Raw genomic sequence first — 24925 nt, 5'->3', positions numbered from 1 at the left:
CTTGCTATGGACTTCGGTTGGTCACCTTGGTTGTCCAAGGGGCCTGGTAGGAATTTTTTCTACTTGGCAGATTGGCACCAGCCACTTGGTTTTTCGCCTACCTCGTAGCAAATCGTCGGAACTTTGTAAGCTTTGGTGGTTAGGCATTGGAAAATGTGTTGTGTACTGGAGGGGAGGTTGTGGCCATCACCTACCCCTCCCCTTGAAGGGTATTCCATTAAAGGAATTTGGCGGTCGTGGTTCCTGTCTGATGCCCAGGTGGTGGGCCAGGGCCATGGCATGACCCTCAGGTGACTCTAGGGGAAAGCTTCCAGTTGATTTGCATCAACAAGCTCCCCCTACAGGTTGTTAACCCTTGTGTGACTCCCTGCAGAGCGGGCAGGAGTCAAGTATAGTCTGTTCAGATCCAGTGCCTAAGCACTGTAACCAATAAAGTTGTGGCCTTTTTTAGCCCATTAACCTAAAATGCTTGTGTCCATGTGTCTTATTTCATCACTAAGCGGGGAGCGGGGCCTCGAATCACAAATTTGTGAAATTATTTGCGCTCTTAACAATTTATCTGGTTAGAATACATTTCTTTTAAAAGTTTGTACTTGAAATAAGCTTCTGATCCAGGATTACAAAGAAGTATATTGGATTTCAGCCAGGAGTGATTAGGAAGCGTATGCCTGTGGAACTACTGCAACCAAACTATTGTGGTCAGCATACCAAACAGTGTTATTTGGCGTTTTAAGCTTCTTAACCGCTATTGTGGCACAGCTTTTAGTTCCAGATGTAAGGGTAACTTTCTATGTTGAAACAGGGAAACAATTTGCTAGCATACTATAGTGGTTACAAAAATAAGCTTAGAGTGGAGGTGTCCCTGGTTCATTTTTCACCACAGTAATGGACTGATTGGGCGACATAGGTTACTATCACTTCGACTCAGGCCTGTGTCTGCAGGGAGATAATATTGAGTCTACCAAGTAAATGTTTCTGAAAGTATGTTTGTAATGTACTTCCAGCACTTAGGAAAAGTGCTAAATAAATTGAAAATATTATCACTTGCTATTATTATAAAGATTAATGAATGTATGTATTAATATTTAACAGGGTGCACAACTAAGACATTTAAAACACTGATGAACTCTCATGAGAAATGAATGATATTGCAAAAAACCCCAAAGACTACCAGTACAATCCACTGAAATACATGATCACACTCCCATTTATTTTAGCTGTCCTAGTTTAAGTTTCCATAGCACCCCAGCCAAGACAATTATCTGGTACATACCTATGTCATACAAGCTGTCCTAGCTTTATTTATAAGAAATGTTTCTTTTGAGCAATAGTTTGACACACTGGGCACAATGCTGGTTATGCACCTGATGATGAAATCTTGCTTGGCTTAGGGTTTGAACATGGGGTATATTGAACATGGATTCAGTTTCCCCTATTAGCAAAATCCAAGTGAGCCAACTGGTACTGGCAGTTCTCTGCAGAAAGTTTGTGGGAGGTCTGGGCTTTGCTAGGTCCCTATGTTGGACATGGCATCCCTTGTACAGAACAGGAAAGACTCTATCTGTCCCAAACGAGTAATGCCTGAGTCTTGTCTAGTCTTCCTGCTAGTAAAACAGGTGACCTGAGCTCCAGAGACAGGACAAATTGGCTCTCTGCTGTTCCATCTCCTCGCATAAAAATGTTAGTTCAATAAGTTGTTCCTTGTTGTGAAGTGCCACTGGCAGTGAAGAGTGAAAAAAGTTAGGCGCCTTTCTCAAGTACACCCACTTAAATAATGGCATTCTAAATACCGGTAACTAAGAGTAACTTTGTGCTTGAAAGGCTTCTGGCATGAAAACTCTAAACTAAACAAGAGGTATTTTATGAGGAAGCTGATGATCTCTAGATACTCTTTAAAAGGAAATGGGATTGATATAGTTTTTTTCATGGCTTCCTGCATATGAAAGCAGTATAGCACTAATCTACTGGGAGATCATTTAATGCCTAGATTGCATTTAGATAAAGAATGTGTGTACTGCAGCAACTAGAAACTGATTTAAGGAGGATTCCACCAATGAATACTACTTCTGATTACATATACAGTGGTAAACTATACAAAACATATTTTTTCTTGAATATTTATGTGCTGAGTTTCTTTTTCTTTTCCCCACCAAACTATTTCAATTTGGTCACATTTGCACATCATGGTAAACCATGATTAACTGTTTACAACAGATGCACAGATGGCTCCTGTTTCATTGCCCCCATAGTGTGAACAAAAAAAAACTACAAAATCCCTGACTTAGCATTACATTTGAACCATTTGGCTTATGCAAACCAAACAGAAAGCAGGAAGCAAAGAACAAACCCTTCCTTCACACTGTGGTTTGACTGAAACAAATCAAACCATGATCTCCAGTTCAGATTTAACACTAAGCCAGGCATCATTCTTTAGTGCCAGGAAGGAGCCAAGCAGGTGTTGTTTATGTGTTCATAGCAAACTAGTAACTGGTTTACCATGAAGTGCAATGCAGCCATTGTTTCTCATTCTGAAACATCAACAATCCTAAGTTCTGTTATCAGGCAGGTGGGTAGCTAAGTAAAGGGAACACTTTGTTAAGTATTTGAAATACTTTAATAAATGTAAAAATAGTGGGAGGAATTTAACGTCACACTAAAACATGTTCCACCAATGCAAGCATTTCTGCTTGTGCAATGGAATGACCTCTCTCCTCCGTCCCACATGCTGTTCTGGTTTTTCTCCCAACCCTCTCAAAGCCAATTTTGACATACATGGGCAGGGGAGGGGGGAAAGCCCCTCTGTGCTAACAGGGGCCCTTGCATGGGCTCCTACTAGTGAAAGTACTTAGTTGAATCTGGCCCAGTTTCCCCCCCGTGGTAGTTCTGTAGGCTGGTACTGTAGATTCCTGTAATGTTCAATACAACCCAATTGGCTGATGAAACATTAATTTTAATATTTGTGAACTGCACTTTCATATAAACTATCTCAAGGCAGTATACAGACTAAAAACACAGTATTACAATAAAACATCAAACGCAGCAGTTAGAGCTGGTTGGCAAAGAATCTCAGGTTTTAAAGTCCTGTCACAATTATATAGTTTTAAAAATATGTCTAAAAATGATCATGCCTGCCAAACCTGTATTAGCAAGGATCATGCCTGGCAAATTTGTGGCAAGGAGTTCCACAGGGCAGTGCCTGTCCCACTAAAGACTCGGTCCCTGATAAAGGCCAGCTGAACCTCAGGGGTCTAGGCGACCACCAAAACAGCCCCATCAGAAGATCTCAACCATCAAGTCTGAATATGAAGAAGACAGATCTGTGTCTGTTAGTTGACTGTACCACCTTTTAAGCCACTATTTCACATACTTGCCTCTTTCAACACACATCTGGGTGGATGGGAATCCGACTTCCCAGAAATTTTCTGGTGTATCAGGAGGAACATAGCGAGACCGATGCCTTGAACAGGCAGCTAACTTCTTTTCCCTCTCCTCTTCTGGAAAATCTGCATAGTACTAAAGAGATATTGCAGAAACTCAGTATTAAGAAATAACTCCTGAATCAGAATACCCAAAAAAGGTTCTCTTACTTATCCCCCCCCCCCGGCACTCTTGAAAGAAAGTGGTTTTCTAGCTCCATTTCATTCAAGGTTTAGGCCAGGGTTTGGCACAGAAACTGCTTTGGTTGATGACTTCTGTCAGAAGAGAGACAGGGATATGTGTCCCTATTAATTATCCTTGACCTCTCAGCTGCTTTTGATACCACCAACCATGGTATCCTTCTGGAGTGGCTGCCCGAGTTAGGGATAGGTGGTACTGCTTTGTGGTGGTTCCGATCCTGCTTGGATGGTAGTTTCCAGAGGGTGATGCTGGGTGAGTGTTTGGAAATTTCAGCTGGTGCAGAATTCAGCAGCATATTTCACCAATTCCGGCCTGACAGTGGTACAGTGTTACTCTTGTCCTTCCTGCTCCCCATTTCACCTCATGTCTATACTGATTCTAACTGGATAATATATTAATGTTCCTTTAGAATGAGATGTCTGTTGCCAGATTTTTATTTATTTTAGAATTTTAGAACAGGTGTGTTTTACAATCTTTTTCCTCTTTAAAAGTTTGGTACACCGTTTCCTGCTTCAGGGTATTGAGTCTAGGCGACCTTTAGCTTCTTTGCAGTTTGACAGTTCTAAGGTTCCGAAAACAATGTACAGTATATTCCCACTGACCTGAATAACAGCTACAAACTCACACATAAAGGCTCCCTAAGAAGGCTCCATAATACTTCAAGAGGGAGTACATTTACTCCCCTTTGCGTTCACTAAGATAATATGCTGTGCTTCAAGCCATGGTCCCTGTCAGAACTGTATGATACAGATATTGTGCAGTACCACATTGTCTATATGTATTCAGAAATCTCTTTCTTAAAGCTAAATTCTTGCTTCAGTTGAACTAGAAATCTAACAGCTTGCAAATTCCAAACACTGAGGAATCATAAAAACGGTCTAATATATAATGCCAAAAGGGGCATATCATGTAGGCAGTGAGTAGAAAATATCAGTTTCTGAAGAGCGGTGCTTAGAAAACGTGTGGGATTTTAAAGGCTGGTTTACACATTCAAGTTCTGGTGACTGAAGGGATGAAATGCATGGGCAAAACAAACATCACATTTAACACATTCACATCACCTCCCATGCAGTGCTTATCCATGGAGTCAGTTCACACATTCAGCTGACCTAAGATTTTCTGCTGTGGTAATGGTGGGCCTTAAGGACATTCCCTAAGTTTTCCCTACTTCCATCGACAATGAAAAGAGGAAAGCAGAGGAACCTAACATCTATTTTTTAAAAAAATAATAATCTCAAGAAAGGGTTTAGGCAGAGTTCCACAGTGCCCTGCATTCTTTTCTTAGGATTTTATTTCATTTATGAAGCTTAGTGTACCAAAAAAGGTGCCTTTTGGGCAGGATTTTTTTTTAACCAAACAACACGAAACACTATCATATTGGCTGTACAAAATAATGAATGTAGTCAACCCATATAGAATCATAGAATCATAGAATCATAGAGTTGGAAGAGACCACAAGGGCCATCGAGTCCAACCCCCTGCCAAGCAGGAAACACCATCAGAGCACTCCTGACATATGGTTGTCAAGCCTCTGCTTAAAGACCTCCAAAGTAGGAGACTCCACCACACTCCTTGGCAGCAAATTCCACTGTCGAACAGCTCTTACTGTCAGGAAGTGCTTCCTAATGTTTAGGTGGAATCTTCTTTCTTGTAATTTGGATCCATTGCTCCGTGTCCGCTTCTCTGGAGCAGCAGAAAACAACCTTTCTCCCTCCTCTATGTGACATCCTTTTATATATTTGAACATGGCTATCATATCACCCCTTAACCTCCTCTTCTCCAGGCTAAACATGCCCAGCTCCCTTAGCCGTTCCTCATAAGGCATCGTTTCCAGGCCTTTGACCATTTTGGTTGCCCTCCTCTGGACACGTTCCAGTTTGTCAGTGTCCTTCTTGAATTGTGGTGCCCAGAACTGGACACAGTACTCCAGGTGTGGTCTGACCAGAGCAGAATACAGTGGCACTATTACTTCCCTTGATCTAGATGCTATACTCCTATTGATGCAGCCCAGAATTGCATTGGCTTTTTTAGCTGCCGCGTCACACTGTTGGCTCATGTTAAGTTTGTGGTCAACCAAGACTCCTAGATCCTTTTCACATGTACTGCTCTCAAGCCAGGTGTCACCCATCTTGTATTTGTGCCTCTCATTTTTTTTGCCCAAGTGCAATACTTTACATTTCTCCCTGTTAAAATTCATTTTGTTTGTTTTTGCCCAGTTCTCTAATCTGTCAAGGTCGTTTTGAAGTGTGATCCTGTCCTCTGGGGTGTTAGCCACCCCTCCCAGTTTGGTGTCATCTGCAAATTTGATCAGGATGCCCTTGAGTCCATCATCCAAGTCGTTGATAAAGATGTTAAATAAGACCGGGCCCAAGACAGAACCCTGTGGCACCCCACTAGTCACTCTTCTCCAGGATGAAGAGGAACCATTGATGAGCACCCTTTGGGTTCGGTCAGTCAGCCAGTTACAAATCCACTGAGTGGTAGCAGAGTCAAGACCGCATTTTACCAGCTTCTTTACAAGAATATCATGGGGCACCTTGTCAAATGCCTTACTGAAATCAAGGTAGGCTATATCCACTGAGTTCCCTTCATCTACCAGGCTTGTAATTCTGTCAAAAAATGAGATCAGGTTAGTCTGACATGACTTATTTTTCAGAAATCCATGCTGACTATTGGTGATCACAGCATTCCTTTCTAGGTGCTCACAGACTGTTTGCTTAATGATCTGCTCCAGAATCTTCCCTGCTATTGATGTCAGACTGACTGGGCGGTAATTATTTGGGTCCTCTCTTTTCCCCTTTTTGAAAATAGGGACAACATTTGCCCTCCTCCAGTCTGCCGGGACTTCGCCTGTTCTCCAGGATTTCTCGAAGATGACTGCCAGTGGTTCTGAGATCACATCTGCCAGTTCTTTTAATACTCTTGGATGCAGTTCATCTGGCCCTGGAGACTTGAATACATCTAAACTAGCCAAATATTCTTGTACTGTCTCCTTAGTTATTCTGGGCTGTGTTTCCTTTGCTGAATCATTTGCTCCAAATTCTTCAGGTCGGGCATTGTTTTCTTTATCGGAGAAGACTGAGGCAAAGAAGGCATTGAGGAGTTCAGCCCTTTCTGTGTCCCCTGTTTGCATTTCACCATCTTCTCCTCTGAGTGACCCCACTGTTTCTTTGTTCTTCCTTTTGCTACGAACATACCCATAAAAGCCTTTTTTGTTGCTTTTAACCTCTCTAGCAAGCCTGAGTTCATTCTGTGCTTTAGCTTTTCTGACTTTGTGTCTACACGTGCTGGCTATTTGTTTGAATTCCTCTTTGGTGGTTTCCCCCCTTTTCCATTTTTTGTACACATCCTTTTTTAATCTTAATTCAGTTAAAAGTTCTTTAGATAGCCACCCTGGCTTCTTTAGGCACCTTCCATGTTTCCGTCTCATTGGTATTGCCTGACGTTGTGCTTTTACTATCTCCCTCTTAACAAACTCCCAGCCATCATGAACTCCCTTTCCTTTTAGTATTGCTGTCCATGGGATCTCACCCAGCACTTCCCTAAGTTTTATGAAGTCGGCTTTCTTAAAGTCAAGAAATTGAGTCCTAGTATGCTTGGCTGCTCCTTTCCGCTGTATAGTAAACTTCAGAAGAGCATGATCACTCGCGCCTAATGATCCTTCCACTTCTACCCCACTAACCAGGTCATCAACATTGGTTAGGACCAGATCTAAAATGGCTGTTCCTCTTGTTGCTTCTCCCACTTTCTGGACAATGAAGTTGTCTGCAAGGCCAGTGAGGAATCTGTTTGACCTTATGCTCTTGGCTGAGTTTGACGTCCAACAAATATCCGGATAATTGAAGTCCCCCATTACTACTATCTCCCTTCCTTTTGCATGCTTGGCCATCTGTTCCAGGAAGGCATCATCTATGTCCTCCGTTTGGCTTGGGGATCTATAGTAAACTCCCACAATGAGGTCTCTGTTATTCTTCTCTCCCTTAATTTTGACCCAAATGCTCTCACATTGGCTTTGAGGTTCTAAATCTTGGATCTCTTCACAGGTATACACATCCCTGACATATAACGCCACTCCTCCTCCTTTCTTGTCTGGTCTGTTTCTCTGAAATAGATTGTATCCCCCCATTATTACATTCCAATCGTGGGACTTATCCCACCAGGTTTCAGTGATGCCTATTATGTCATATTTAGTTTGCTGTACCAAGAGCTCAAGCTCATCTTGTTTATTTCCCATGCTTTGCGCATTAGTGTACAGACATTGAAGTCCATTAATCATTCCCCCGTGTCTCTTATTTAAGGATTTTTTCCTCCCACCACTAGGTCCGCGTGCTGTTTGCTCCATTTGGTCTATGACATTTGGATGATCATCTTCATTAATTGATAGACTCCTACCTTCAGGAGCACTGTCTCCCTCCCCCACATTAGTCAGTTTAAAGCCCTCCTGATGAGGTTTCTGAGATTTTTGGCAAAAACATTCCTCCCAACCGTTGTGAGGTGCAGCCCATCACTTGCCAGAAGTCCATCTTCAAGAAACTGCAGTCCGTGATCTAAGAATCCAAACCGTTCCTGTTTACACCATTTGCGAAGCCAGCTGTTCACTTCCACTATTTTCCCCTCTCTCCCTGGGCCACGTCGTTCAACTGGGAGGACAGACGAGATGACAATTTGTGCATTTAGTTGCTTCAATTTCCTGCCGAGAGCCTCGTAGTCTCTTTTGATCTTCTGGAGGCTATTGCTTGCAGTGTCATTGGTTCCCACATGAACCAAGAGGAAGGGGTATTTGTCAGTGGGTTTTATGATTCCTTGCAGTCGTTCAGTTACATCTTGGATCTTAGCCCCGGGGAGACAGCACACTTCCCGAGACATCTTGTCAGGCCCACAGATCACTGCTTCTGTTCCCCTCAGTAGGGAATCCCCTATCACCACTACACGCCTCCTCTTGGGTTTGGTCGGGGTTCTTCCGTGAGCTGTCCGTTCCAAGGTCGCCTGCACATTCCCTGAGGACTGACTTTGCTGCTCGTCTTCATATACCTGATCGACTGTAATGAGGGAGAGATCCTCAAATGGAGTCTGCTCTTCGTCTTCCATGCTAGGGGAGAGGACCTCAAAGCGATTGTGTATTTCTAAACAATCAGAGTGAACCCTGGGCCTCCTACTTCTTTGAGTCACGTTTCTCCATATATCTGGCTCCTGTGTTGATGAACTAGCCTCCTTCTCAGGGGGGTCCCCTGTCTCCTCCTTGGTGGGGACGGTGTGCTCTGTTGCTTCCAAGAAGAGCTCCAGCTCTCTAATTCTTTGGAGCGTAGCTACACGTTCCTCCAGTTGCTGGACTTTGTCTTTTAAAAGGGCAATCAACATGCAATTGCTGCAGGTGAAGCTGCCTGCAACCTTTGGCAAGATGGCAAACATTGCGCAGGAATCGCAGGCGACTGCAGCTGTTCCCTCCCCTTCCATCTTGAGATCGTGTTGTTGGGGGTGGCTACAGAGGTCCTCCATCATAAAAAGCTTGAAGACAGGACAAATAACTTCGCCCACAAAAAAAAACCTAGGTCTCCCCCAACAAACGTTTGAGACTAGCTCCCCTAAATCTAAAAGATGGATATAACTGCGCGCGCCGTTATAACACACACACAAGAAAACCCTTTTTGCTCCTTCTTCAACTGCTGCCCTACAAACTGATAGCTCAGTTGGTAGAGCATGAGACTCTTAATCTCAGGGTCATAGGTTTGAGCCCCATGTTGGGCAAAAGATTCCTGCATTGCAGGGGGTTGGACTAAATGACCCTCGTGGTCCCTTCTAATTCTACAAATTCTATGATTCTGCCTCACATCCCATTATTTTGGTGCAATGCTACTGCTGAAATTCCACCTGCCTTTGTGAAAATAGTTTGCTTGGACTGCTTATATCAAAAGCCTCTTTCTGTAAGTGTTTTAAAATTCTGCCTTTATTCTGAACATTTCTTCATTATAAAAAATATTCCCCATGGGTTTCCAATCTCATAGTCACTGCTATGAGTAACTCACCAAAATCTAACAAGAGACAAGTTCTTAAAGAGAAGTTTTGCACTGTGCAGAGACAGGAAATTAAAATTGTTCACACACAGCTCTTGGCACAAGACACAGAGCTGCTTTTATGTCCCTTTCTTATTATTCTAGGCTTCTGGATTTCACATATTTTGGAACAAAATTAAGCTTCACAGTAGGCTATAGATTAAGCTATGTGCAATACAGAAATGTATCGCAAAGTTTTTATTAAGTTTGTATTAAGCTCCTTATTTTTAAATATTTAATTTCAGAAACATAGTTGAGTGTGTGTTTTTTTAAAAATGGGAAGAATAGATAAGATGGAAATACAAGTTAAAAACAGTAAATGGAATCTCTTACATGGTATAAGACTCATCTATGCTCCCCAACAAATTGTAGAATACATTAAAGAATGAATTACATGTGCTCTTACAGCCAGAGTAGATTTGATTTAAATCAAATTGATTTAAATCACTAGTCAGTAAGGCTTGATTTAAATCATTTTTACAGAAAGGTTCAACCTTGCTGGTATCCTCTTAATATTTACTACCAGAGGAAGGTTTCATTTTTGGAATAACAAATTTTCAGAGTAGTTTTTAGTTACATCAAAAATTACTGATTTGGTTATACTATCAGAAATACATAGACAGATAATTATGAAATTATTGTTTATATCTGGACAACTTTTCTGCTGTACTTTATTGGAAGGAGAAAAATAATCATTTACTTAATAACAGTGTAAACAATTTATTTAACTAAAACAATAACATTATAGCATATGTATCCATGTTTGTTAACCGATGTGATTAAACTTTTTTAAAATATTTTTTTAAAAAAACACACCTTAGACTGAGTTTTAGCACACATGAAAAACTTTAAACAAATCCTTATTTCCTGATGAATAGCCTTTGGACTATAATGTAACTTAAATAGAAAACTATCTTTAGAAAGATTTTTCCTCCAAAAGCATTTTATTTTAAAAAATCCGATTAAAAAAATCTGATTTAAATTTAAAAATCCAAATTTTTTAATTTTTTAAAAAATCATTGATTTTTATCCACTCTGCTTACAGCATAATTAGATGAAATTTGTATCAGGTTATTTGATGCAATAACTTAAGACTGGGGAGAAATGCTTAAAGTAGAAAAGCAGTTTATAAATTATTAATATGTATTATTCCCTTGTGATGATAAACGGTCAATTTCAATCTTAGTATGGATTTTTTTTTATTATCCTAAAACTATGTAGGCAGTGTCTAGGGCTCTCTTCCAACTGCAGCCCTCACCCCATACGAATAGCAACTTCTGATGTCAGGGGATCCTCGGAAGCATGAGTTAAAAACTGTAAATCTCAAGTTGCAGGAGACCCTGTGCACCTATAGAAGTGTCCAGGAGATTTCACAGGCATTTTCTGTTTTAATCTATAGTCTATTTTTGCACTGTTCAAAATCAGGAGTCTTTATTGCACTCTGTTATTTCTATTTCTTCCCAATACATATTATAGTCAAGCAGGTAGCTAAATATTCAAAAATAAGGGTCATGCATACCTTGGTTAAATGCACACTGCACCATTTCATCAGCTATGCTACAGATATAAGTCTCTGTATATGAAATTCATGAGATACCTAAATTATTCTATTGAATAAACAGAATGAGGTTCATGATATCAAGGAAAAATAATTAACTTACTATTTCACATTCCTTACAAGTGTGTCCAGGTAATTTTTTCCTTTCTTCTTTTTTACGGACCACCTCAATGTGAGGAAAATCTAATACAGTGTTCCTTCTGGAAAGTAAACAGAAATTGCAAGATCTAAACAAGGTTGCAAATATTATTTTTTGCATAAGAAAACTATCATTTACTTATTTATTACCTGCCTTTTACCCTAAGGTCCCAGGGTGAATTACAGCATTAAAGCACATTGTTATAAACAATTTTACAACTTAAAACTATTTAAGACAACTATGTTGGTTTAATGTTTCATCAAGTTGCTTTAGCAATTTCGGTTTTGCTGTTGCTTTACGATTAATTATAAAACATACTTAAAATGGGATCTATAACTGTTGTGGCAGCTAACTTAAATATTGTACATCTGAATATTTTGCTGCTTTTTATGTTTACTGCTTTTTTCATGTTTATATAACCAATGAGAGTTAAGAACAGACGGCCACCATAATTGTCATTCAAATCCTGTTCACTTCAAAAGGATTTGACCACAGTATTATTTTAGGTATAATGGGCAGAGGCACAACATATCAGTGCAATCTGCTAAATACTGTTACTGTTAATCTCTGTTCATCTTTAAAGGGTGCTGAACAATGGACAGAGAGGCTTGGAAGGAACGGTAAGGATCCCATGTTAATATAACTGACAGTAATGGAAGATATATCCCTATGTCTTTCATCTTCTTCATTCTCCACAAACTGGAAACAGGTATATGTTTAATCTACAATTAACTAAAATAAAGCAGTGCATTTTTACACTCAATTCACATTCTTTATGACTCTTCTCAAAGTTTACTTGATCTTTTTCAAACTACGACATCCCAGTTCTGCCATGTAATCACTTGAAGAAAAACAAGCGAATCATCTTTTTTTATACAGAAGAAGTCTGGTTGCCTTAAAGATGATTTTCACAAGCATATGGTATGTACCTTTCATCACTTTTATAATATGATTCCACAAAAGCCTTCTGTTTGGTTTTATCTTGTTTGTCTCCATGCCCTGAAAATATAGAACACGTCATCAATTTAAGGAAACGAACTTGGTCCCAGCCAACTACAATATAGATTTCTCAGTACTTGAAAACAATGATAATTTCCCTTGAACACCTAGATCTTTTAAAAGATAATGACTTGGTTTCGAATTAGCCCTCCTTGAATGGTAGGGCTCCTTCTCCTTAGAGGGAACTGGGATCTAGTAGACATTCCTGCTAGAGTACATGGGTGGTGCAGATTTTTTTGATAGGCTTCCCCTCCTTCTGCAACCCCCTATGCTGCCTCAAGCTGCTTTCGGAGGGTCCCTCAAACATCTGGGGCAGATGTCCATTGAAAGCAGAGAACTGTCACCTACTTCTAGCAGCAGGAACATCCCATTAGTGGAAGACCACTCACAAACAGCTCTCCTAACTGAGGTTCTGCTGGCAGGACCATCCATGGTTGAAATCCTATGTGCACTGAAAATAAAGCTTTAACTCAACCTCACCCAATGTTGGCAGTGAATTACAAGTCTTAAAACAAATACATACTCTGTAAGCTTTTCTTTACTGTTGACATTTCCTTCTTTTCTTCCTCTTCCGCCTGACAAGACTCCCTATTGTTACATCCTAGGGCATTGTCATCTTCTAGATAGGATTCATATTCTTCATATGATGTCCGATCAAATATTTCTGCAAAGGTGTCATTTCTTCTTTTCTCTCCTTCGACAAATGTGAGCAACAATTATTACTAGCATTGTTCTTGACACCTTGAGCTAAAAAGCAGCATGATCTATTTGAATATTTAGTAGCAGATGAATAAAACCAATCAGGTTCTAAAACTAGCTTTGTTATTTATTAACTTAAGGCATGCCATCTTGATTATCTGAAAGATGGACCAACCCATGACTTAAATAGCTTCTTGGGAAATTTCTGGTAGATACTAGAATATAGGAAGAGAATAGTGACAATTTTAAATCTTCTTTCTTGGCATTGTTCAAATTTGTATCCTAAAAGGTGGGGTATAAATAGCTGTAACAAATAAGTTTCTTAAGAACCTGCAGGGTATTGGGGGGTGTGTGTCTTACTTTTAAATATGAACTGGCTGAGGGCTTTTCTTTCTTTCTTTTTTAATAATCTTGCTGCCAGTTTAGGCTGTGACTTTGCTGCCCTCAGCAGCCTGGCAGGCTTCACTGCAACATTCTGATTGGGGCATTCCATCTCAAGAATGCCAAAAAGGCTGCACAGAGCAGGCTAAAGGTGTTTTGTTGTGTGTGGGTTTGCTTGTTTTTGCAAACTAAATAAATAAGAAATATCTTAAAGCATCTCAACTTTAAAGGTAAGAGCACCCACAATTTTTAGAATTCTCTTAACCCCAACTCACTAAAAACTTTTACAGAAGCCCCAGTTTTTAGTTATCATCGATAGTGGTGGCACCTGAATAATTAAGTGGACCTTAGTTATCCCAGATCCAAGTATTTAAAGGCTTTGATAGGGCAAGTCTAGCATGTTGAATTCTACCCTGAAATGAACTATTCACAAGTGAAAATAAAAAGGAAGCAAAGTTATATGTACTGGTTGTTAGCTCTGAAAAGTAGACAAGCTACCATATTCCAGGCCTGTTGTAGTTTCTGAACTATCTTCCAGGATAGCTGAACGTATAGTACATTACAGCAGTACACTTGAGGAGCTACCAGACCGTACGGGTCATATAAATCACCTCCATAAAAGACACACAGCTACCAAGTTAGACAAAGCTCAAGAAACATACACCAGGCCATAGCTTACAACATTGCTGGGTCCAGAAGACTATAATAAGGACTATGGTTCCTTATGGCAGAGTTATAAGGCTATAAAGCAGGAAAAAATACACGGCTTATTTTCAAGTCAAACATAAGCATTTTGAACTTTTGGACCCAACCAACTGTTCTACTGTCCTCATTCTCTAAGCTGTGCATTGTTGGAGTGGGGCTTATTCTTTTTATCTTTCCAGTGAACTGATGGACTGCTCATGCATTTTCCATCATCCCTTCTTAAATGCTAACCAGGGAAGTCATCTTGGTACATGGGGCAGCCATGTGTGTGCCATACATCTCTATATGCAAAGGAGCTTGTAACTGTTATATTCAGTTTTTCACTTGCGCTATTAAAACAATCAAACAAAAATAACTTACTTGAACTGTTTACTTCTTTATGTTCTTGATTTTTCATTCTTACTAGAATACTATCACTGACATATGTATAGTCCATGTCTACAGTCTCTGCTTCAGTTCTTGTTTGGATCCCTTCCTTTTAGGCAACAGAGTCACAAAATAATTATGTAACTTTTTTTTTAGGATACTGCAACCAAATACATATTTTAAACTTCTATACCAGAGCAAATACCAGGAACAAAAAAGTGCTCAGACTGTGGATCACATTTTAAGATTCTGCAAGAATCCTTTGGAGGGTTAGATCATTGGAGGGCGTTATCACTTGCAAGCTGTGTAACATGTAAGCTGAGAGATCTCTGATCTAAACCTCAGCATCTCCCATGATTCACCAGGCCTGAAAATATTCTTCAAATCATTCTCCAAAACTAGTCTATAAACTTCCAAACACTTGAGGATCTATCACATAAATGACACAAGCAAATGCACTAACTCAGTTTCATGTTAGCAAATGAACTATTACATTTGAGGAAGCAACCAACTAAAGTCATTAGTATTTTTGAAAAACCAAAACAAAACTGAATGAGCCTCTCTTTCAATGAAAGATATAATACTCCCTCTGTGAGATGCAGGCAAACTGTCCTGAGTAAGACTCAAGAAAATCTGAGTATCTTTTTCTTAATGAATTATCTTTCTATGGATAAACAATTTCCACTTGCCTTCCCAAGCTGGTAGAATTATACAAGAGAAACTCAGAAACTGCAGATCCGAATTGGCTTTCTAAGCGTTTGCAAGACCAGGAACTAAGTTTACATTTTTCTATCGTTTCTGAAACTAACATTACTTCAAATAGGAACCATTCTAGTCTTGCTTTATTTTGAGTAAAGCATAACAGGTTAATAGCCATAAATAATATTTTGGTTTGTTCTGGGAGCTTAGTAATAGTCATACTATAAGATTGCTTACTTTTGCATCTATCAGAGTAACATCCATTTTGTATTGGGAAAGGTCTGCTCCTGGGTCTATGCTCCACTGCACATTTTCCAAGGATGAATTATCTTCAAAAGAGAGAATTAATTTGTAAAAGAAATGAATGTTCTAAAAGTCTTAGAATTCTAAGGATATGCAGATCAAAAAAAGAGACAAATAGTGACTATTCCACTAATAGTTGCTATAAAAGGGCAATTTTTCAAAGGTATCCTCAAGATCGATGAAAAAGTGTAATAGCCCTGGAATTGGCGCCACTATTTTCCTTTTCATTACTGTCAATAGAAGGGTGGCTTTTTGTTTTAAGGCTGACTGAGGCAAAAACCTTGCGGAAATCCACTCCTTTTGCCCTGGCTGAAGCAAGTTGACAGGATTATGGATGTAGCAGACACTCGCTACAGATCTGTCCCTAATGGGTATGTAGGATCTCTGTTAGATGATGGTAACTCCAATAAAAGGGCAAGACAAAGAACACCAGTGTTCTGATATTTCAATAATATGAAGAGTTACAAGGTACCTTGTTCCTTGTGCAGATTTGCGGCTTTTTTCACTCTGCAAGGATTTGGTTGAAGCACAGATGCTGGCTCACCTACTGCAGTTTGTAACCGTATCCTCTTATTTGTTGGTTTATGGACACCAGCAGCCTACCGACACAATTACAATGTTAAAAACCTTTTGGCTAAATATTATGTCTATGCTGTTCATAATTCATATTAGCCAGCTGATCCCCCACCCTAGATCCCCCACCCTAGAAGTACAAATAAGTAGCAATAGAGTTCCACCGGCAAATGTTGCATAACTGTCACGTGAACTCTCTCTTCAGCAAAGAAGCAAAAGAAATGCTACCGTTCCCCGAAAAAGTTCCGGTGATTATTTATGCTAGGTAACAGTGTTGCTCCCAAACTTACCTCCATATCTTCAGAGGTGTCTGATTCCAGGACGTCATTTGGTGGATTACAAAAGGCAGTGATCTCTTCTTTTATTTGTACTTGAGGTTCTCTCTCCAGGGATGCTTCCTGTACACAGGGATCCTCTGGTGAATCTTGGCTCATTAGATAACCAACGATGGTTTTAGATGAATAATCTTTCACTGGTGGTTGAAAAACATCACAAAGAGTTGCCTGCCTCAGCCTAGTTTTGGAGGTCTCAGCACTTACATGGCTTTTTCCTTGACAGCGAAAACCCGAAAAGCGATCAGATAAATCTAAAGGCTTATCAGTTATATTATCTCTATTGATAGGAGGATTGTCTGCATGGGAAGGGAAGGCATTTTCTTTTTCAGAGCTGATCACATGCCCACTCCTTTCATCAGGTTTCTTCCTTTTAGGGCACCGGCTGCCTAATTGTTTCTGTGATGGAAGAAGGAAGTCACTCTTGCCTGTCTCATCTTTATCTAAATGTGTGTTGGTCACACATGTTATGGGCTCATCTGCATTCTGTTTCAGAACCACTTGCTTACCGGTTGGAGCCTGGCTGATAACAGAGGTTATTTCAGTCCCAGGGTTAAGCGGTACAACAAAAGCAACATCTTCAGATACTGATTTCACTTTCTCAGATCTAGAATAGGAAGAATTGTTGATGGAGTTGTTTTTCAGATTTGACTTACGTCCTGTTGCTAACACAGAAGAGGAAAGACTTGTACTGAGGCCCAAGCTGCTCTTCTTCACATTTGCAGAGGCTCCAAAAACAGGAGAAGGTACCTTAGAATCCCAGTCTGTAAGTGGAGAAGCGTCCTCAGGTGGATCTGAAAATCTGAATAGTTAAAAGTTGAAAGTTTTTCCCCCCCGCTAATGAGAACTAGTACAAAAAACAAACCAGTCCATTGAAAAAAAGTAACATCCAGCATAAAACTGCAACTGTTATTTAAGAGAGGAATTAAATTATCACTCCCTTCTGAAAGACTGGATTTATTGTCAGAAACATCAATATAAGCAGAGCTGGACACACTCCACACTAAGAAAACCCTGATTTTGAACAAAGGTTGCAGTGTAGGGTCAATAGAGGTAAGGATGAAAGGCAAGTAGGTTTGTTCAATATCCTGCTCAAAGATCCTTGGGTTTCTGAGTCTTTAGCACAAGCGTAAAGAACCTTTGGCCCTCCAGATGCTGGAAGGCCCATCAGCTCCAGGTAGCATGGCAACAGATGATGTGAGATATAGTCCAATCACAAATGGAGGTCCACAGATTCCCCATCCATGCTTTAGCAGATGCTGCCATGAGGTTTTAACCTTCTGTCCATATTTATTATGCCTTTTTGTAATACATCAAATAGGACCTCTGAACTTTTAAAGAGGTAAATGGTTTATTATTTTAGAAACTGCAAATAAAAACATTATAGGGTGTGTGCATAAAAAAGAGACACCATAAGACCAGGATTGGGGTTGAGGTTGAATCCTGACAAGACAGAAGTACTGTTTTGGGGGGACAGGAGGTGGGCAGGTATGGAGGATTCCCTGGTCCTGAATGGGGTAACTGTGCCCCTGAAGGACCAGGTGTGCAGCCTGGGAGTCATTTTGGACTCACAACTGTCCATGGAGGCACAGGTCAAATCTGTGTCCAGGGCAGCTGTTTACCAGCTCCATCTGGTACGTAGGCTGAGACCCTATCTGGCTGCAGACTGTCTCGCCAGAGTGGTGCATGCTCTGGTTATCTTCAGCTGGGACTACTGCAATGCGCTCTACGTGGGGCTACCTTTGAAGGGGACCCGGAAACTACAACTAATCCAGAACGTGGCAGCTAGACTGGTAACTGGGAGTGGCTGCCGAGACCATATAACACCGGTCTTGAAAGACCTACATTGGCTCCCAGTACGTTTCCGAGCACAATTCAAAGTGTTGGTGCTGACCTTTAAAGCCCTAAACGGCCTTGGTCCAGCATACCTGAAGGAGCGTCTCCACCCCCATCGTTATGCCCAGACACTGAGGTCCAGCACCGAGAGCCTTCTGGCGGTTCCCTCACTGCAAGAAGCCAAGTTACAGGGAACCAGGCAGAGGGCCTGTGGAACGCCCTCCCACCAGATGTCAAAGAGAACAACAACCACCAGACTTTTAGAAGACATCTGAAGGCAGCCCTGTTTAGGGAAGCTTTTAATGTTTGATGCATTACAGTATTTTAGTATTTTTTTTGGAAGCCGCCCAGAGTGACTAGGGAAGCCCAGCCAGATGGGCGGGGTATAAATAAATAAATAAATAAATAAATAAATAAATAATAATAATAATCAGGCATATTACCAAGTACTTCTATTCAGAGTACAAAATATTGGCAGGGAAACCATATTAATTTTTCTTATTACATGACATATATTAAAAATTCAGATATTGTCAGAAAATCTAAGTATGCTATTTTCTCATGGATTATACTCTTTCAAACTAAAATGTGGTAAGTTTTCTTCACTATTATATTAAATATGTTATAATACATTGCTATAATAAACATTGCTACCAAAATTTATTCTATGAAAGTCCATTTAGCTTCATATGTAAAATCTTCATTTTTTTTTTTAAAAAAGAAAATTCTAAGACTTACTCCAAGTTGTCACCATTACTTTTAGGAAACACATGAACCAACTGTTTTCTGAAATCTCCCTGTGCTTTATTCCGAGGTTCCTATGAAATAATAACACCACTTTACATTTTGCAACTTCTGGTATGGCACATTTTTTAAGAAGCTCAAAATGCACATTCATATTTAATTCCGTGGCCATGGATTAGCCAGGCCTATGTTGACAGAACAATCAGCTTGAAGAAAAAGTAGAGGCAGGTCTGTATGCAAACCCCGGATTTGGTGAATGGAAGAGGAAATTGAGAATGAAGCACCTGGTTGTGCATGTAGTTATCTGTCAAATTCTAGATATGCTCAGAAAAGCCTGCTTCTTTGAGTATAGTTCCTTGAGCTGGATTAGTGTGATTGCATTCAGCTTATCTGATATAATTTTATTTAACCAATTATGTGCTGAAGCTATAGCAAAGGGATCACATTAAATCAAATCACTGCAATGAATGAGTTATATTTCACCAACCAAGAAATATGAGCTGCAATTCTAAAAGATATGGTTCTATACCACCTTCATGCAATTTATTTCCAATTTACCATGCAAAAAATAAAATAAAAATGTTCAGCCTCCAAAGACATAATAAGTATACAAGTGCGGCATACATTTCTGAAAACCAACATTAATTCCCAGTAATGAAAAATTTCAAAATGAACTGTAATTTTCATTTAGTTTTTGACACAATAAATGGATAACAGTGATTACACAGCGATTTATACACAGTTGATTGTCTCATCTGCTGTCATTAGCAGTTGGTTGGTGGTACTTTTTGCCAAATCTTGAGACAAAATAAGCAAAAGAAAAATTGGTTTTCCCTGTGAGAGTTTATTTCCCAACTAGATTTTTGTGGCAGATCATGAAAACAGTACTCACAGGCTCATCAAGTCCAAGTGTTTCTGCAACAACTGCTGCCAAGGCAAATGGTGATCTTGCAGCCGTGCGCTCTCCTGCTATTTTTTCATCTGTACAAATGGAGAGAAGAAATCAGTAACTCAAAACATGCATGATAAAACATATTCCACTAGTACAGATAGGATTAGGTTTAAAAAAGAGGTCCATAAATTGAAAATTGTGTAATAATAGAAGTATGATTTCTTCCAAGGCAATTAATTCAACAGGACATTTCTGAATCCTTGATTTTTTAATTTTAAACCTATTTCTTGAATGCTCAAGTTAAGAAACAATTTAGATGAACATAATAGTATTTAATAATATGCAAGTTTGCAGTAGCAGTCTCTTGAGGTTCCTGGTTTCTATTCAACTCTTCCCTATAGGTTAGGAGGGGGAATGGTTTCCTCATAAGAGTCAGCAAAATGCCTGGGCAAATGGGCAATCTCCACGATTCCTGAAAGGGCTGCTAGTCCTGGGTCATATGTCTCCTCTAACGAAGAATAAACAGACCAAAGGACCGTAGAGAGCACTTTTCACACTGAGGGTTTTTCTTATTTATTCAATTCCATTCATGAATCGCTCCCCATAAAATACCTCAAAGCATCAAACATCAACAATTAAACAATTCCATATGCAAAAACAAAACAGAACAAAATTCAGATCAAATACAGATATGAATTTGGATAAAGATCTCCACTAAAAGCTTCATTTATTTAAAATATTTATAAACTGCTTAATTAAAAAAAACCTCTTAAGCAGTAAAACAAGAAAAATCTTCAATTATACAGAGTGATTACCAAGGAAAACTGACTGTACTCTTTTCCACTATCACTAATTTAAATATATAATGGCAAAACTTGCTAAATTTACGTGATACTGGGGAGAGCTGTGGGTCGCAGGTATCAGCCACCAATACTTCTTCTTCAGGACAGACATCCCTTTGGGTGGATGAAAGAGGGATCTTCCCAAGCTCTAGAAAGAGAAAAATAAAGGTCAGAATCAGATACAGCATCTTTATAAAATGAAGTTTATTTATGGCATCCTACAGCAATTCCTCCTAAATGGTGGTTCTCTGCCTTGTGCTTGATCAAGAGCTGCCCCTTGCCTAGAGGTATTCTCCCCCATATTCAGATCCAGAAACAGAGCGAGCAACAATGCCCAGCTCAGGAGCAGCTCCTCTCACACAGTTTTCCCCTCTGACAACTGACCTGATGGGAGTTAAGACTATTCCTTGTTATGGAAATTCTAAAATAACTGGCTCTCTGTTTGTGGGTATGAGAGGATGGAAATACTTTTACTGTCCATTAGGTGGTAGTCTGAGACAAGTTAGTAAAGAAGCATTGCTACCAAAAATTCAGAACCATTTCCTAGTAGAAAGGAAGGATTTGGAACTGTATATTTTTATATTGTATAAAGAGGACCTCCTTCAAACTGTAATTATTCTTAATATTTTTAGCAGGGAAACAGATTTTGAAAAAGCATACTCCGAGGTCTTCCTGTCTGTTCCAAATCTGGACCCTTTTGTTCTGTGTACTGGACATGTCTAGTCTCCTGTTTTCGGCGCAGTTGATTAACCATTGAAAGTGACTGAACAGGTGAATCTGGAACGAACTCTTCCATGTATTGTTCTTGCTCCCTAAGAAAAATGGACAAAATTAATGTGAAACCTAAATACTACAAAAAACATAAAGTGTTGATCTGTCAAGAGTGTATTAAGGGTCACTGGGAATTGGTATCTGAAGAAGTGTGCATGCACACGAAAGCTTATACCCAGAACAAACTTAATTGGTCTCTAAGGTGCTACTGGACAATTTTTTTCGCCTTCATCAGACCAACATGGCTACCTAACTGAATCGGGGAATGTAGCCTTAGAGAAGGCAGAAATAGTCCTTTTAAATTCTAGAAAAAGAGTGGCACTGCCACTTAGAACAGGCATAGGCAAATTCCGGCCCTCCAGATGTTTGGGACTACAATTCCCATCATCCCTAGCTAACAGGACTAGTGGTCAGGGATGATGGGAATTGTAGTCCCAAACATCTGGAGGGCTGGAGTTTGCCTATGCCTGGATTAAAAGGAGGGAACCTGGCAGAAGGTGCTAATAAAAAGGCAAGTGGTGGACAGAACAAAGAATGTCTTGGCAGGTTGAAGCTAAAATAAGTGGCTGAGACATTGGCAGTGAAAACATAAATTATAAACAAAAGATCAGGGAATCAGTGGGACTATAAAGGAATAGCTGGAAATGACAACAGGCTCATTTACCAAACCTTTCACAAGTTCTGGTTTGGCTTACCAGCCAAGCATATTTCGTAGTTGCCAGAGATCACTCCTTTTGCTATGATCCCTCCCACCAGTCACCTACAGGCGCTGGAGAACAGAGGTAGAAGAGACTCTTAGTGGAGTAGCAGAAACACCAAGTCTCTCTTTCACTGTTTCCATCTGCTCCAAAACTTAACAGCATGGTATGAGATACACTGCCTCCTCACCTCCCTCAACTAGAAGACAGTAGGATACATTTTTTTGTAAAGTGCTGGGATGTGGAGTTACTCTGGTATCCAACTTTTCAGCACTCCATGAGCAACTCCTTCCCTCTCAGGAAAGGGAGGGTGTTACACTGAGATGGGACAGGGTTTATCTGATTTATTGTGGTTTGGTTATCGTCATTATCCATCACTTCCTGGACAACCTTTCCCTACATCTATTTGCATAGGTACAAACAGGAATTATACTTACTCTATCTTCTCTTGCATCTTCTGAAGCTGTTCAGAAATCTTCTTATTTTCATCCTGTAAATTGTTTCTTTCATTCACTGAAATATGCAAAAAAATGAAATAACATGGCAATTTCCAGTTGTGTTTTATTTCTTCATCAGTCTTCTTAGGAAATCCATTAGATGACTAAAAAACTCACTTGCATGTACTTGTACTCCAATACATTTTGTTTTCATTCTAAATAAAGAGTTCCAGCCAAGTCACTAACAGAATGTTATAAATGCAATTTGTAACTTAATTACATCAGACTGATTAACTGTGAAATCCAGCAACAAATTACTTACTAATTGACTTTTTCATCACATGAGAATATTGCTCAATAGAAAGAAATGAGACTGGTGATGTAAAGGAAAGGACATTTTAAAAAAGTACTGGTCCTACTGTCTCGTGTGATGTTTGGAAAGATGTGCCTTTTATCCTATCCTTGACCAAAGTCATGATGCTATCCAAATTAGTGAGCATTTGTGAGCTATACTCCCTTCACAAGAAAGTAAAGTAATAGTTTATATCCAGGAACTTTGATTCCCTTTAGAAGGCCCCTGAACCTAAGATGTAGAAGAGTTCTCCATTTGTCTATAAGCAAAGCAGCACAATAACATTAAAGGGAAAGTGGTAACATTACAAAATTTCAATGAATCCAACAGTACCTGATTAATGGGAGGAAAATACATCAACATCCTCCACTCTTCAAACAATCAACATAACAATTGTATAGCAGAAACACTGTATAATGGTGCTAGCAGAGCAAACACCTCCAGGAGACCAAAGCAAGTCAAGTCAAACACAGAAAAGGTTCAGCTCCTTCCCCTCTACCCTGCAAGCTAGTCATAAACCAAATATAATCTGGGTTTGGGATGGAATCTTTAGGCATCTATAGCAATAAACAGACTCTGGCTCAATTCATACACCATAGCAAACCACAGCTTGTGCTTACCCACAACGCTGTTTTGAGCTGTCAAACATACGGTAAATACAAATTTAGAACTATTTGTCTCCTATTGTTTTCTATCTGTTCAGAACTATGATTTGCTCTGGTTTCTATAGTGCAGCAGCTTCTTGAGGCAGAGCAATTCCTAACTCTGTAGTGCTGCTCTGCTTCTGTTGAGATGATGGTTTGTCACTGGTTTCTGAATTCAGATGCCATGGCAGACAATTGGTACAAGCTGTGTTTTGCAAGTTATCTTCAAACTGTGATTTGATACCTTGATTTGGTGGTACCTTCCCTAACCATGGCTTGTAAACTTTCATAGGTTTGGATGTAAAAACAAACCATAGCTTGGCAGGATATACCTTTGTGTGTGAGCAAATCTTATCCAAAGAGCATAGGAAAAAAGCACTTCTCTATATTTTAACTTATTATATTAACAATTTTGAAAACAAGAAGTGTTTTATTAGACATTCCAAAATTTAAGAGGCTAACAGTACAATCCCACATATTAGGTACAATGGAGCCTATAAGTATAAGCCTGTTTGGGGAATGAATGGTCAATCAGACATAATGAGCATTTTCTGTGTACAACGTAGTATTTAAATATAGAAAAACTAACTATTACTGACTCAAGAGTGTGTGATAACAGAGCACATGCAAAGAGGTCTCATTGTTATGAAATGACTCAAGGAAGATAAAACTCACTCAGTTCTGTAATCAGCTTGAGGTTCTGTTGCCGAATATTTTCAAATTCCTGCTGTTTTTTCTTCATGTGCTCTTCAGTTACTGCACAACGATCACATAATCCTGCTCTTAACCTATAGAAATTAGAAGATAAAGATATGTTAGATAAGCATAATATTTTTTTTAAGTACTAGATAACTCAGGGCATACCACTGATCTATCAAAATTTCAAAAGCAGGAGGTTCCTGGCTTAGCTTTTGAAAAACAGGGGGGCCAAAGTATTTACTTAATTGGGAACCACTGCACAAGAGGCCATAAATGTCCAATGGAAATTACTCCTTAGTAAGTGTGCTTAGGATTACAACCTGAAGTGGCATAGATGATCTAGAATTTTAAAATCTTGGCTATCAACCATTCTTATTATTATTAATGTGAAACACCTTTTTTGATACATGGCAATCAGAAGCACAATTCTGATTTTACTATCAAAGACTTTCCTTCAACTTCTAAATCTTTCCTATCTGCAGAACAACAAAATTGTTCTGGATGATCAAGTTAGCATACATCTATTTGAACTTATTTCTTGACACACACATCATACAAGGTTACATGCTTCATAGCACTGAATGAACT

At 39.5% G+C, this 24925-nt stretch overlaps 1 protein-coding gene across 3 annotated transcripts in view; it reads right to left on the bottom strand.

The window, feature by feature from the left end:
* The window catches only part of RBBP8 (RB binding protein 8, endonuclease), a 36528-nt gene that overhangs the window by 1523 nt on the left and 10080 nt on the right, over positions 1 to 24925 (bottom strand). For 2 of the 3 annotated variants that reach the window (XM_081205745.1, XM_081205746.1), the window contains 14 exons: positions 24314 to 24426; positions 22643 to 22718; positions 21397 to 21548; positions 20783 to 20884; positions 19895 to 19983; positions 18997 to 19076; positions 16381 to 17224; positions 15990 to 16116; positions 15452 to 15543; positions 14510 to 14624; positions 12888 to 13058; positions 12295 to 12364; positions 11330 to 11426; positions 3372 to 3513 (listed from right to left, as the gene is read on the bottom strand). In XM_081205745.1, coding sequence (XP_081061871.1) covers positions 3372 to 3513; positions 11330 to 11426; positions 12295 to 12364; positions 12888 to 13058; positions 14510 to 14624; positions 15452 to 15543; positions 15990 to 16116; positions 16381 to 17224; positions 18997 to 19076; positions 19895 to 19983; positions 20783 to 20884; positions 21397 to 21548; positions 22643 to 22718; positions 24314 to 24426 — 2270 coding nt within the window. The remainder of the gene's footprint in view (positions 1 to 3371; positions 3514 to 11329; positions 11427 to 12294; positions 12365 to 12887; positions 13059 to 14509; positions 14625 to 15451; positions 15544 to 15989; positions 16117 to 16380; positions 17225 to 18996; positions 19077 to 19894; positions 19984 to 20782; positions 20885 to 21396; positions 21549 to 22642; positions 22719 to 24313; positions 24427 to 24925) is intronic. The other variant, XM_081205747.1, reaches the window with a different exon arrangement.

This window comes from Podarcis bocagei, assembly GCF_964188305.1.
Source record: "Podarcis bocagei genome assembly, chromosome: 8".
In the NCBI taxonomy this organism is placed as follows: Eukaryota; Metazoa; Chordata; class Lepidosauria; order Squamata; family Lacertidae; genus Podarcis; species Podarcis bocagei.
This window is presented reverse-complemented; position numbering and strand designations above follow the sequence as displayed.